Genomic DNA, 13,810 nt, shown 5'->3' with positions numbered 1-13,810 from the left:
CTCAATGACCTGCCTTTCTCGAATGATAGCCCCTGAGAAGAGAAGCCTATAGTAAGTGCATTTAATTTTATAATGAACCCTTCCACTCTCTTCTCATAATGCTTATTCATTCTTTTAACAATTCCTAGGCTATTCTGAAAAAGAAAAGTAAGGTATTACGATTAGCTTTATATCTATTACCGCATTCACAAAATATGCATCAGGTGGAAACAGAGAACCAAAGCACTACTCCAAAGAAAGAAAAAAGATCAGAGGTAGTCTGATTCCTTGGAAAGCCTTACAACGGAAATTGGGATAGAAAGCTGTGAGACTATTATTAAGACTTTTCTCTCTAGGCAACTTACCTCCATGTTCAAGAAAAACACGGACACATCTCTCTTTCCCTCTTGCTGCAGAGAAATGAAGTAAGGTCCAGCCATTGGCATCTCGACCATTAGGTGAATATCCTTGCTCCAGCATCTTGCGCACGGTGTGAACATCGCCAGCAGCAACTGCAGCCTGAATCTGCAACTCTTCCTGTAGCTCAGGGTTTCTCCGACAGTGATGGTGTAACATCCTAGCTGAATCTGGCTTTTACAGAAGCGTCATGAGGTCACACTGGTCACCTTGAACCAATATAAAGCATGAATAAATTAGAATTAGGACTAGGAAAGAGATGCCTAGAAAAGAAGTCAGTACTGCTGAAAAGGAATACTAAGATCTAATCCCCATACGAAGTGTAAAGTCATTTTATACATAGCATAAAACCCCCAAGAATCTCACTGTTGGTAGCAAAATCATAGTACATGGTTCACATCCCCAATCTTCAAAAGAAAAGGACACTTACACATTATAAATAGTAAATATTTTCTTTAGACAGTACAGCATCAAACCATGGCCTACAATTAAAAACATATGAGCAATAGGCAAAATGAAGACTCTCCAGAATCACAGAATTGCTTGGTGGGAAAAGACCTTTGAGATCAAGTCCAACTGTGCCTGTCCGCTAATAAACCATACACCTGAAACCAACATTCATTTAAAAAAAAAAAATCACAACATGGTTAATATCACTAACTCCAGACAATGGTTAAATAGACCATCTAAACTGTTGCATGAAACAGTGCTGCATTGCTAGAGCAACCAACTATGATATTCTTTTTCTTTCTAGAACTATATCACCTCTCTCATACAATCTTCTCCTGTGAACTAGTGCACATGAATATTAGTAACACTAATATTCAAATTGAACACTTGAGTTTTCTTTCTTTTCCTTTATTTTTTTTTTTAAAGAATTAGTCTACTATCTGTATTTTGTCTTGGGACTACTTCATTAGACCATAAAGACTACAAAGAACCTCTGTATTCCAAAAATCAAACACAAAAATGGTAATGTACAAGCCCCCAAAACACATAAGTGCAGTTAATATAGCTCTATCAAACACCACAAGAACATATACCAGAACAATTCAATTTATGATTACCTTGATACAGGATATGAAAGCTGGGCCAAAAGGCTATCTAAAATAGCCACTGTAAGAGAGACTAGGTACAAGCATACAGTGGGAAAGAAAGGAGTACTGCAGTCCGTGCTCTGTTAGAAAAGTACTCATCTCCAGTTCTACTTGCTACCCAAATGGGGACAAGAAAAAAAGCCACAGGTATTTAGAGATTCTTCCACAGTATACGTAGTCTGTTAAGTGTTTATATTTTCACACACATTGTGGATCATATCCCATTAACAGGTATTCCTAGAATAGAAAGGAAGATCAGAGAAAAAAGAGAATAAAAGAAGGTATTAGAAAGGCAATGCTGAGCAACACGTGTCTCAGAAAATACTCAAGAACTGTTGCAATGGATATTAACACAGAAGTAGAAGATAAAAAAGATGAAAATTAGTTTTAAGCAAAACTTTAAATTCACAGCAACCTTGTTTTATTAGGATGTCAACCTACATCACTATCTAAAACCTTCTTTTACATAAATATCGTAAGGATTTCCAGTTCCTCACGATTCATAGGTCATTCAAAAGACATTGCAATATCTCCCTGTATCCCCCTGGGCACTTGTTTTCCTGTGATCCAGATCTACACACAGACAAGAAGAAAGTGAAAACATCCGTCACTGCCATCTTTTCAGATAAAGGCACAGATATCTGTTCACTTTTCTATAACCTAGCTGTGCCCATTGCAAAGAAGTTATTTACCTGCTTCTCTGAGAGATATAAACTCATAATTAACAGGTAGCTACAATGACCCTACTTACATTGCAAATATGGAACTTATACACAGCAGATGCCTGTCTTTAACATTTATAAATGCTTCAACTTACCGTGTATGCCAACAATCACTATTTCAGCATAGGGTTATGAAAGATGACTTTTCAGCTCAATAGGTTATACATGGCTTAGGTACTGGCTTTGTTTTGTTTTATAGTATGAACTCCGTTATCTGACATTGGAAGAAAAGGGGATTTACAAACCGACAACTGCTAACTTGAAAGTTCAGCTTTTGCAGCAGAGTCCCAAATCAAAATCAGTTAATCTGATGACAATGGAAGTACTTCTATTGACTCTAATAAGCTTTTGCTAAGCTCTTTTCTAAACTCCAATTAGCACTTCAGAACATGCTTACCTATAAGACAGGGAGCTTGACTTCATTCTGGATCACCACTAATAGTACTGTTAATGAAATTCCAACTACAAGAAAAAGATCTTTGTTTGGATTTACAGATGAAAATTGATAGCAGAACCCAAGTGAGAAGTATGAGCTAGGGGAGATTCTTCAAAAAAAACCCAGCGCCCCTCCGGCTCTACTTTCTCAACGTGTACATAAACAAGCTATGAAAACTTTTATCTGAAACTAAGAATATCTGATCAAAAGATAATATAAACAAATTTTCTACTTCCATTTTTACAGTCCCTTCATGCAAAGGGCTAATACTTGCAAGATCATGTGATCCTGAAAATTAAGGTCAAACTAGCTGCTTAAAATGCTAAGAAAGAGATAGGGTGACTAAACAGATAAAGAGAAATGGGATTTCTTATTTATGGGGACAGCAGTATCCCCCTGTCTATAAAGACAGTTGCTTAAGGAAAAGCAAAGCTCTTTATATCACACTTCTCAGCTGGTGGGTATATCTGTAATGCAGCATTATAAAAAGTTGGCACTAGCTCCATACGTTGCATGTGACTAGCAGAGCTTATTCAAATTAGCTAGTGCTAAAGTACATAAGTACTAAAACATACAAAGCAGAAGACAAAGTCAGGCATAAGCAACTCCTTTTATCACTTGCGCAGTTTCTGTAAATATCTACTCTATCTCACTCCTCTGGCAAGCAATGAAATTCAAATTGCAAGAATACTTAACTAACATTAAAGGTTTCAGAATCATTCTAGGTACACACAAGCTTTGAAAACATTTCCACTTCTGCTCCATAGATCATTTAAAATTCCTGTTTGCAAATCCCCATTTACACCATCAATCTTTGGAGGAAGACTCTTGGAACTCATTTGCCATTTGGCACTTAATATTTAATGTTTTGACACTGTAATCAATCTCATTCAGAACGCAGTATGCATTTGTATTGCTATGTATTGGCTTTCTGCATGAAAGAAAAAAACAGCCATGAAGTAGAGGGGGAACAAACCTACCTATCCGTTCTTAGTTATAATGATTGCATAGTGCCATGAAAACAGAGGACAACTACTACTACTTAATTGATTTTGCCAGTACAACAGGATAAACACATGTTCCTGAATTACCTTATGAGAGGCTGTCACTCTTTGATGGATGTCCCACTTTTCATTCTCTTCACCATTCATAATCTTGGGTGCCCATGTGCGTCAAAACCTGCTACGCCTTAAAAAAAAGGGTATTTCTTATTAGCTGCAAAGAGTAAAAGTGAGAGGTCTACTTATTTCACTTTGTACCTGTGCTAGAATGCTACTTTTTAATGCAATTACATCAGAAAAGGCCTTGAAGTGTGTTTTCTTTCATTACCAGACAGTTCTCCAGAGTTCAGGGTGGGGAGAGTTTGCTTCTGCCAGATGAGGAAAAGGTTACAGAGAATAGAATGGACGACAAAAGAAGTGAGAGATGTGCTGCCTCTCTGGAGTAAACCTTAAGGAAATGGTATAAACTCTTCCCTAGGATTATGTATACCTGCCCCTGCCATGTAACAAGACTGTATGTGAAGGTTACAGTTGGTATTTCTACCTGACTGATCAACATCTCCCTTTGGGAGGCAAATCCCAGGAAAAACCTTTAAGATTCATTTAGTTCCTCCCAACCCATTTTTGTGGTTTGTTTCTGTGTGGGCTTTCTTGGGGGGGTTTTATGTTTGTCTGTTTGTTTTTAATTTGTTTAAATTTCCAACCCATCTGCGCTTCCCTATCTAAAGGATAAAACCTGACAACATAGAGCATTGACTTCTCTGTCCTTCAACTGGACTCCAGCACCGCCAGACAGTTCTTTCATATGACAGACCAAGATAACGCAGCCTATGCTTCACAAACACATAAAGATACCTGCACGATACAACCAGTACTACCTCAAGCATCTTCATCCATTTCTTCACATATAACTAACCTTTTAGTATCCAAGTTTACTGAATGGCACTTTCAATCCCTACCCAGTTGCCTCCTTCAGACTAGGCCTCCTTATACTCCTTCCTTGTCCCCTGCAGTGAACAGAAGCAGTCCCAACGTCTTGCCATTTCTCACAGCACTGCTGAGAGCCTGTACTCATCACTTATTTCATCAATTCTTTGTACACTTCTACCTGACCTTTTGTTCGCTTTGGCTGCAAGCTTCTCACAACAGGACCCCTTATCACGTATAAGCGCTGCAAAAATAATAAAAGCACTAATTACTTCATTGTATAGCAGATCAAACAAAACCAAATGTGACTTGTTTCTTCTGCAAGTTGGTTGCACCAGAACAATTACATGGTGCAGCTTTTAGCTTAAGTTAAAACTCTTGTGACTTAATGCCATACAAAATCTTGCTTTCCCAGTGATAGCTAAGAAGAGGATGAAAAAAAGCTCTCTTCATCCCTCTTATACACATTTTCCAAGAGCTCCGCTTCTGAAGATAAAACATACAAGGTCTGCAGATATGCTCTCAGCCCTGCACAAAATTGCACTGCCATGACCTAATTTGATCACATTTCTAGCCTTGTTTTCTTTGCATAGATGATCAGTTGTTAGTTCACCTTTTTTTTTTAATTTTTGCATGATTTTCACTTTAAAACCCACACATTTTTTATTAGCTGATGCAAATGAGAATTGCACTGACTTCACAGACTACAGACAAGGTAACAGATTGCTCCACTAAAAAAGTAACAAGCTTTTTTCCCCCCCAGAGGAAAATTAGCTGCATATGGCAAGAGTAAGATCTGCAACTTTAATAAAAAGAAGTCATATTTAGCAAAAATAAAGCTCATTTACTTAATGACTTTAAAAGTTTGCTTAAAATACTTATAATTGTAGTAGAAGTAGCACACTAAAAAAATACTGAGACAAACATCATTATCTATTGATAATGTCTCATGCTGTCAAAAAGATCTTAGACTTCTCTATATCAACATGTCACTTCATTAAAGTCACTGCAAACATGACATGGAAAATTAATTCTGACATTTGCATATACTTACTTTAAAAAAGTTCAAAGTACTAAAAGCAAGACCTTATAGCACAGTGTTTTGCTCATTCAGATGGCCTAACAAACAGGGCTGATTCCTAAGCCCTAAGATCCAAGGGCAAGAATAAGGACCATAATTTACTCATCTTATCCTAACAAGGAAAGTGTACCATTACACATGACATTTAATATCTAGCATAGGCCTAATCAGTTCAGATCCTAGCTGTCTTTGGTCGAAGTATTCTAAGACACTTAAATAAACAAAACAAAGCAAAGCCCTGTGGAATAAGGATAATCACTTTAGCATACATTATTCTCACAGCCCACTTCTCCCACCCATTTCAAAACTCAAACAAGCTAAATGTATTCTGACTCAAATGGCATTTTGAAAATGGTCAATATGTGTTTGAGAAAGAAATTAAACGCAACCATCATCTTTATATGCCACTCAGTTTCCTATTTCAGCTCTTCAGGTAAGAGAATAAGGCAAACAATCTTGTTATAATTTGTGTTCTCATATCGCAACCAAAGTTCGCAAATAACATGTGAAACACTAAAATTTCACACAGCCTTATAATCCTAAGTGTATTTTCTGCTAGATGTTCTACGCTACATCCCAGACAGACATCAAACAAGGCATCCAAGTGGCTGAGGTGAAAATCACCAAGCAACACATGAGAACTGCTGGGTCTGAAAGCAATGAGTTCACTGTGCATGACTCCAAAGCATCACAGGAGAACTGCTACTTCAAAGGAAAGAAGCCTTCACTCTTCATAGGCAGTCATTAGAAGTTACACATTTCTCATCAGAGCTTCTGTAATGCCATCTCATAGCTTAGACCCACTAAACTTAAAATAACTAGAAGAGTTAACCCAAAAGTCCTCCATCAGCTTCAGGTGTTCACAGCCCTGCCCGATGCTGCCTGGTCTTGTTATATACTAATAAGAAGCAGCTGTCTTACATTCTGCAGGTGGCTGAAACTGAAGCACATCGGTATCATTTTACCAACTATTACCCATTTCACAGAGAGGTTGTGAGGTCTGACATCTGGGCTTGATGGAAAATTAGTGAAATCACTCAGCTCAAGTAACTTAAGGTGGGCAAACTGGAGATGAAAAGACCTCACCTTCACGTTACCTTCACTGCTAACACCATCAGCTATTTAACTGTTCTCAAAATTCCTCCCCCTACATTGGCAACCTTAACCACAAGCAGAGCCCAACGAAGAAAACACTGCAAATCCTTCCAAATCATGGGCCTCAGTGCTAATGGTACAGCAAGCCTTACAGATCTTTTTCAGTAGAGAATGCCGCATCAGGTTTGCACAGCCACAACTCTCCTCCCTCGAGATGCACGCTGACAAACTGCAAGGAGCTTGCACTCTGCAATATGCTTGGAGATCCTTGTGTACCAAGCAGAAAACACAATCTCTCCTCTTACTTACAGTGGTGCTGTTACTAAGTTTTAAACACTAAAAGTCAGAAGAAAAAGCCTTAGAACCAAGTAATAATTTGTAGCAAGCACTAATGTATAAGATTTGCATATTTTTAACACAACTTGCTGTCATTAAAGAAACCAAACACCAATATTGCATAGAATGACAGAAGCAGAAAACAAGAGCTAGTCAAACCACATTAAAGAAAACATTTAAGCCCTGATACTAGTAGCACAGCTGATGAACAAAGTGAGTGCTGCTTGTAGAATTTATTTCATTCGACAGCCACTGCATGATTGGTCTTCACTCCGTATCTACTTTTAATATAGACTAAAAGAATCCAAGCAGACAAAATTCACTGAACGACTTCAGCAGATGAAGCAAGTTTTTCACTGCAATAGTATCATTCTGTAACCAAATGCTGCAACATCAAAATCCAGCCTCTCAGACAGCACCTTTCCTTTAAGGACTCAGAATGCACAATTAAGGCAAAACAAACCCAAAATTAGTACATAGCCTAAAGATTAAGAAAAATGGATGTGCAATTTTGTCTAAGGGGTGAGCTACACTAGCAACATGCTGCATCGCTTCCAGTGATCAAGAGCAGGACTTCAGCACATCGCTTATCACTGTTCCTTGTTCTGACCATGTGCAAATTTCTGCCAGAAGCTAATACCCTGATTCCTGTGAACTCAACTCCAGTGTCTGCATCTGAATCAAACTTTGCTGCACTGGCATTTCGCATTAGGAAGGAGCTCCACAAATCAAATGAAAACTTACATTCCCTTTCCTGAATAAATTCCAAAGGTCTTATGATTTTGACACCAAGAGAGGAATACTCTATTTAATCTTTACCATATAGCAGCTATTCTTGGTCATATACTAATAACACCTATATCAGAGAAATGATCCACCCTTGACCAAAACTGTTGGCAACAGGTACTGTCCTTCCCCCTGAAACTAATGCTGAAAAATAATTCAGCGCTGACAGTGAATAACACTGTGGTACAGTCAATGACATCTCTGAAAACACAACAAAGACCTGAGGACCAATACAGAGAATATATTTGCCAAAATAACACAGTAATCTACATTTGAAATAGATTAGAAAGGGATTCAAGACACACTTTGTGTTAAAGGAACATGCAGAAACTCCTTTATTTGGAGCACACTAACAATAGGATGCAGAAAAAGGCTGACTGACGTTATTCACACACACCCCCCCCCGACTCCGTCTCTCTCCTCTTAGAACTCATCTTTTCACCTTAGCACATAAAACAAGGAACTCTCCCTACAGACTGCTCTCCCCTTGAAACAGAACCTTTCTGGTACCAGCACGATTCAGTTTTTGATGACTCCTTTCGCTTTTCCCCTTGAGCACCTAAGAGCATTATCTTCTTCCATGATCTCAACCCAAACCACAAGTACTTGTAAACAAACACCATCAAATTAAATACTTTCAATTTTTGCAGCTCCATGACAAAAGACTCACAGCAATTAGGTAAAACTAAACCAACCTAATGCAATTACCATGACCTACTCCAGTGGAGAGTTTAGAGCCATAGCAGAAACAAATTCAGTGTCTCATCCACACCTTTGTGAAAAAGCTTTAGGGAAAGACCCTTTCAACGACCCAGAGTGAAGTAATTTTATGTGATATTACTGAAAGGAGGAAACATAAAAGCCATTAAGTAGCAACTCATAATGAAAATAACATTTGCAGATTAAATGTAGAAGATGACAAAGTGTTACAAGAAGAAACAAGGGTACTTCAAACGGGCTACAGAGTTTTCAAACTTTTAAAGCTCAATAGCAAAGAGGTTTTAAGAAAAGAAAAAGAGAACTAACCTTACCTATTCAAATCTGTCAAAAACAGAAGAGGCCTCAGTCCCAGCCAGACCACGTGTCTAGAATGATTCTAAGAGTCTACAGGAACTATCACCTTTGTGGGATTTTTTTGAGTGCTGTTTTCTCTCTTCTGTCCTGTTTTGTTCTTTGGACGTACAATTTTTAATTCTCCTTTAAGGCAGTTTAAACCTAGAAAATAAAAGTAGAACTGAGCCACACAGCAACACAAAAGAGAGAAATGGAGATCAGTGACGGTTAACAGAAAAGCAATAGCAGATTGAAATAGGAAGAGCCTTCAAGAATTAGGAAGGGAAGCGTTATTTACTTAAATAAAGATCTCAACTCAAAAAGAAGGACACTCTGTTGGGATATTAAGGAGCTGGAAAGCCAGTAAGGGCAGGACTACTGCCCTGTCATGTCACCTCCTCCAGGAATCAAGGTAAAAGACAAGAACTGGAGAATGGGACAGGAAGCAACCCAGAAAGGAGCTACAGGGAGATCAGAATGACTCCCTCGCAGGAGCTGGGGCCACACACACACATGCAGACACACAGACACATGCACACACATGCACACAGATAAACACACAGACACACACAAAAGCAGACACAGAGTTCAGGGCAGAGACACACACACACACACGTACACAGACAGACAGACACGCACGTTCCAGAGGGTCCCGGGGCTCCCAGCACCGGCGGGTCTAAGCGCCCCTTCCCGGGGTGCCGAAGCCCCTCGCCGCAGGGAGCGGAGGCCCCACTGAGGGTGCTGGGGTCGCGCTCCCCCCTTCCTCCTGACGCCGGGGCAGAGGCGGCAGAGGCGGCCCCACCGTTACCTGTGTGCGGGACGCGGGGGGGGGGGGGGGGCGGCACGGTCCGGGCGCTGCCGCCCCCCGCGCTGGCGGCGGCGGAGGCGGCGGGGCGGGAGGGGCCGGGCCGCGCGGGGACACTTTGCACCGAGCCGCCCCCCCCTCGGCTCCGCGCCGGGGTCAGCGGGCCGGGCCTGACCCCCGCCGCGGCCAATCGGCGGCCGCCGCGCCGCGCCCGCCCCCCGCCGCCCGCCGCCGCCGCCGCCCATTGGCCGAGGAGCTGACGGCGGCCTCGCCCTCGGCCCCGCCTCCGGCCGTAAAGCGGCGGGGGAGGGGCAGCGCTTTGCGACGGCGGGGAAAAAAAAGGGGTGGCCGCGGCCGTGCCGGGGCTTTGACGGAGGAGAGCTTTACGGCGCCTGTCGGAGGAGGGCGAGTGGCGGCGGTTGCTTAGCAGCGGTTGCCTAGCGGCAGGCTGGGGAGGGTCCCTGCGCGCGCGGCGACTCGGGGTGACTAAGCGAGGCTGCGGGGTTGGGGGGTGGTGGCGCGGCCTGGCGAGGAGCGTGGCCGGGCGGTGGGTGTCTCTTGGAGGGGGTTTTGGCGACCCTGAGAGGGGACGTGGCCGGGAGAGCGGCGTACCTGGCACAGAGAGAGCGGGCGGGGGGGACGCGCGTGTTGAAGGGGCCATGGCTTTGGGGGGCGCGGCTTAGCGAGTGGCGGTGCCGGGGGCGTGGCCTGGCGAGCTGTGGGCCTTTAGGGGGCGTGGTCTAGAAAGAGGGCGTGGCCTGGGCATCGCATGTCTCGAGAAGGGCCCTGGTCTAGTCAGGCTTGGCCTGGGGAGGGGGCGTGGCCTATACGATTCTCCATCTCCGTGAGGGGGCGTGGCTTGGGCTGTGCTGTAGCCAATCGGCGAGTGCCGGGTGGGCGTGGTTTATCAGAGGGGCGTGGTCTGCCGGGGCGGGGGTGTGGCCTATAAGAGGGAGCGTCGGGCGAGGCCCTTGCCGTGTGCTGCTGCGGCGTAAGGGGTAGGCAGGGCCGGCTGGGGCTGTGCGGCTCTTCCCCTGGTGCAGGAGAGCAGAAGCGGCACCTCGTGTGCCCAGCAGGGCAGCTGGGAGGTTACTGAGCTCCCAGCAGAAATTATTTGCAACCTCTAGAAGGGACTGAGGTTATTTGAGAGGCAGTGCTTCGGGCCTGAGTGGGAGCACGTTCTGTATTGAGAGCTGGGCCTACAAAGTCGCTGCAGGTACAAGTAGTCTAAACATGCTAAATGATTTGGCCCTTGCATTGTAAGGACATCCAGAGCTTTCAGATTCGTACCCCAAAGTCATGGAGCATGGTTTCATTTTCCTTTCATTTTCTGATTTTAGTTTTTCATGAAATCGGGGGTTTTAATAGTTTGGTTTCTCCCAGTTGCTACTTATGCCGTTAACATTTAATAGGATGTAACAGGAACACCACTATAGGGTCTGTCAACGGCTTTCTCTGCTCCTGCGCCATTTCTAATATTACTTGAGTAATTGTATGTCAGTGTAAGCTGTTCGTGCCTGTCAATAAAAGTAAATTATTACATCAATGGTGTCAATCCCACCAAATAAATGCCTTCTATGATTTTATGCTAGATTAAGTGTCCTATCCTAAAGAAATGTACAGATGTTATAACTGTTTAGGATGTTCTGGGGACATTTGCAGCTACTGAAATGTCTCTTGCTTGGGTTTTGATGGTCCTTAAACCTTACAGGTTTCAGCTGCCGTCAGAATTTTCATCTCTGGTTCTTCATTTCCTTTTCCATCAAGTTTCTTCTCTCATTCTTTTTGCAGCTCCACATGGCTTTGGCTTTTATTTTAAAGCCTAACTAAAGTAGTCATGAAAATAACACCTAACAGTATTTGTGCCTTTTTTTTTTTTTTTCCCCTGTGTGGTTGTCCTTTCTGTCTTTTGCTTGACCAGCCTATATATAAGGTTTTTAGAATCGTGTCCTGTTAGTTTATGTAGGAGCCTGGCACTGTGAGGTGTTACCTTAATTGGTTTTTAACCGCTGTCATGAATAACTCGAATAAATAATCTAAGTAAGGCTTGGAGATTGACATTTCTTGTGTATGAATATGATTGCTTTTCTTCACTCTACCTTTGAGCTTGTCACTGTGCTGTCTTGCTACGTCTCAAACTAATTTAGTCATTGTCTGACATTTCCCCCTTCTTAGAAGTAAATTTCTTCAAAACAAGCCCCCTCACCTTTCATTTCCTTTAATGACTTCTGTTCATGAACTGTTGTCACATGTGAGTGAGACATCTCTTACAGATGTTTTTGTAAAGGGTTTGGCAAATTAATGGTCTAATATAAATGGGTGGTGGTAAGATCAGGGAAAGCACAACCAAGATTGTGTGGTGAAGGTAAAATCTCATCGTGCATGTGCTAGATGGGTTTTAAATCTCTTCTGCCTTAACAGCCTGCCTGAATGGTACGAATTCGTGCACGAAAAGTCCCTTTGTTTACCGTGCAGGATAATAATTCAAGATGGTCTTGAACACAAAAGTAAATGTTTTGAGATAATTTTACTTTATTAGGTATTTATATAGGAAGAAATAAAACTCAAAGGTTGGAGCAATACCTATATAAAATATTCAGAGTGATTTCTGAAGAAGTTTTACAAGGTTTCAGGTCATAAATTTCTTCCTCAAGTAGAATTCCAAATAGATTCTGCAAACAAAGAAGGAATTTATTGTCTGAAATAGCAGGTTTATTATTAATATATAAAATGTGGAATATCGAAAGGATGGGGAAAGGATTCCTGGCTCTTCTGGTGAGGAACATATCTGGAACACTTAGGAGTTGTCAGGTCAGCCATTGTTCAGTGTGTCTTTGAAAATACCACACTGGAGTGAATTGTAGCTCAGGTCCTGCAGGCAACTTCTTATCCTCTAATTTTAGATTATTTTCTGAAGGAAATAGTGCCCAGTGGTGTAAGAAATAAGGTGTCTGAGTACCATATCTTGGTCTACCCCTAGTCCTTTGTAGCTTTGGGAAGCTGTTTTGTTAACGCATTCTTCAAGTGCAGCTAAAAAATCAAATTGTAGAAATGAGGGTGTAATTTTCAGTGTTTGATAGTGTTTTAAAAGCTGTGGAGATTTTAAATGAAAAAAAATTCCTTGTGTAATGAATTTTAGTTTCACTTTTTTCTAATATTGTGCTGAAAAGGAATAATAATTAATTTGGTGTGATGGTAAACACAGGTGTAATTGATACAGAGATAGGAAGTTATTTGGAATTTCTTACCAGGTGGGAGACTCAGCTGCTTTCTTCCAGTGGTAAGAAAGGGGAAACATAACATTTGAATAGAAGCCAGCTACAGACAGGTGGCTACAGGAGTTTATGTAGAAGTTTATCTGGTTGATTATGCAAAAAGACAGGAGTTGGAAAAGGGTGCAAAAAAGAAAATTCCTAGAAACAACATAAGCCCCCAGTCCTAGCTTCAGAGTAGGTAAAGGTAATGCGTTTGTTTGGGGTTTTGTGTTAATAGAGATCTGGTTAGAGAATGCGGTAAAACTGTCCTGAAAGGATAAATATTACAGACTAGCAGCACTCTCAGTATAGGTGAAAAAGAATGTCTGATGTTCTTAAGTATCCATCCTTTTTCTTTTCTGGGGAGGTACGATATCTGTCTAGCCATTCATATAATGGTTTGAAAATTATGAAGGCTAAGATGCTCGCATGGTAGACGGAGATTGAATTCTTAATAGCTCCTCTTTTTAAGCTATGGTGAATGCTCCAGTATTGTGAGTGAAGGATATGTGGTGATAAAGATCTTGGGTTTATAACTTTACTGAATATGGTCAAGTATTTTTAGTGGCTCTTAATAAGTTTTCCACTTTGTTTTTAAGTATTTTTTAATTTTAAACTTCTTGGTTGTGGGGCCCTTGAGGCCAGCCCTGTGGCATTGCTGGCCCTTTGTGTTATCTGGGAACCTGTTTCGGGTGTCAAGGTGTAGGTTCTCAGGAAAAGAGTTCTGCACATGTAGAGATAAAGGAATTCTTTTGTTCTCCTTACTCAGTTACAAGCCCAGTTCTCCCTCCTGTATATTCACGCTTCTTACCTTAGTCCTG

At 41.6% G+C, this 13,810-nt stretch overlaps 2 protein-coding genes across 7 annotated transcripts in view; one reads left to right on the top strand and one right to left on the bottom strand.

Moving 5' to 3' along the window:
• Positions 1–9,054, bottom strand: part of ASB7 (ankyrin repeat and SOCS box containing 7) — a 29,776-nt gene extending 20,722 nt beyond the window's left edge. Inside the window, exons 1-4 of one of the 3 annotated variants that reach the window (XM_069867155.1) lie at positions 8,909–9,054; positions 3,743–3,839; positions 1,464–1,730; positions 345–605 (exon numbers count right to left, since the gene is read on the bottom strand). In XM_069867155.1, the coding sequence (XP_069723256.1) occupies positions 345–555 (211 nt within the window). In that variant the 5' untranslated portion in view covers positions 556–605; positions 1,464–1,730; positions 3,743–3,839; positions 8,909–9,054. The remainder of the gene's footprint in view (positions 1–344; positions 606–1,463; positions 1,731–3,742; positions 3,840–8,908) is intronic. The other 2 variants (XM_069867156.1, XM_069867157.1) reach the window with 2 other exon arrangements.
• Positions 9,055–10,139: 1,085 nt separating this feature from the next.
• The window catches only part of LINS1 (lines homolog 1), a 29,783-nt gene continuing 26,112 nt past the window's right edge, over positions 10,140–13,810 (top strand). For 2 of the 4 annotated variants that reach the window (XM_069867144.1, XM_069867141.1), the window contains exon 1: positions 11,692–11,775. The gene's annotated coding sequence lies outside the window, so the exon portion shown is untranslated. Of the gene's footprint in view, positions 10,218–10,875; positions 10,952–11,691; positions 11,776–13,810 lie in introns of those variants that run through there. The other 2 variants (XM_069867143.1, XM_069867142.1) reach the window with 2 other exon arrangements.

Source organism: Phaenicophaeus curvirostris, chromosome 12 (assembly GCF_032191515.1).
Source record: "Phaenicophaeus curvirostris isolate KB17595 chromosome 12, BPBGC_Pcur_1.0, whole genome shotgun sequence".
Classification (NCBI taxonomy): domain Eukaryota; kingdom Metazoa; phylum Chordata; class Aves; order Cuculiformes; family Cuculidae; genus Phaenicophaeus; species Phaenicophaeus curvirostris.
This window is presented reverse-complemented; position numbering and strand designations above follow the sequence as displayed.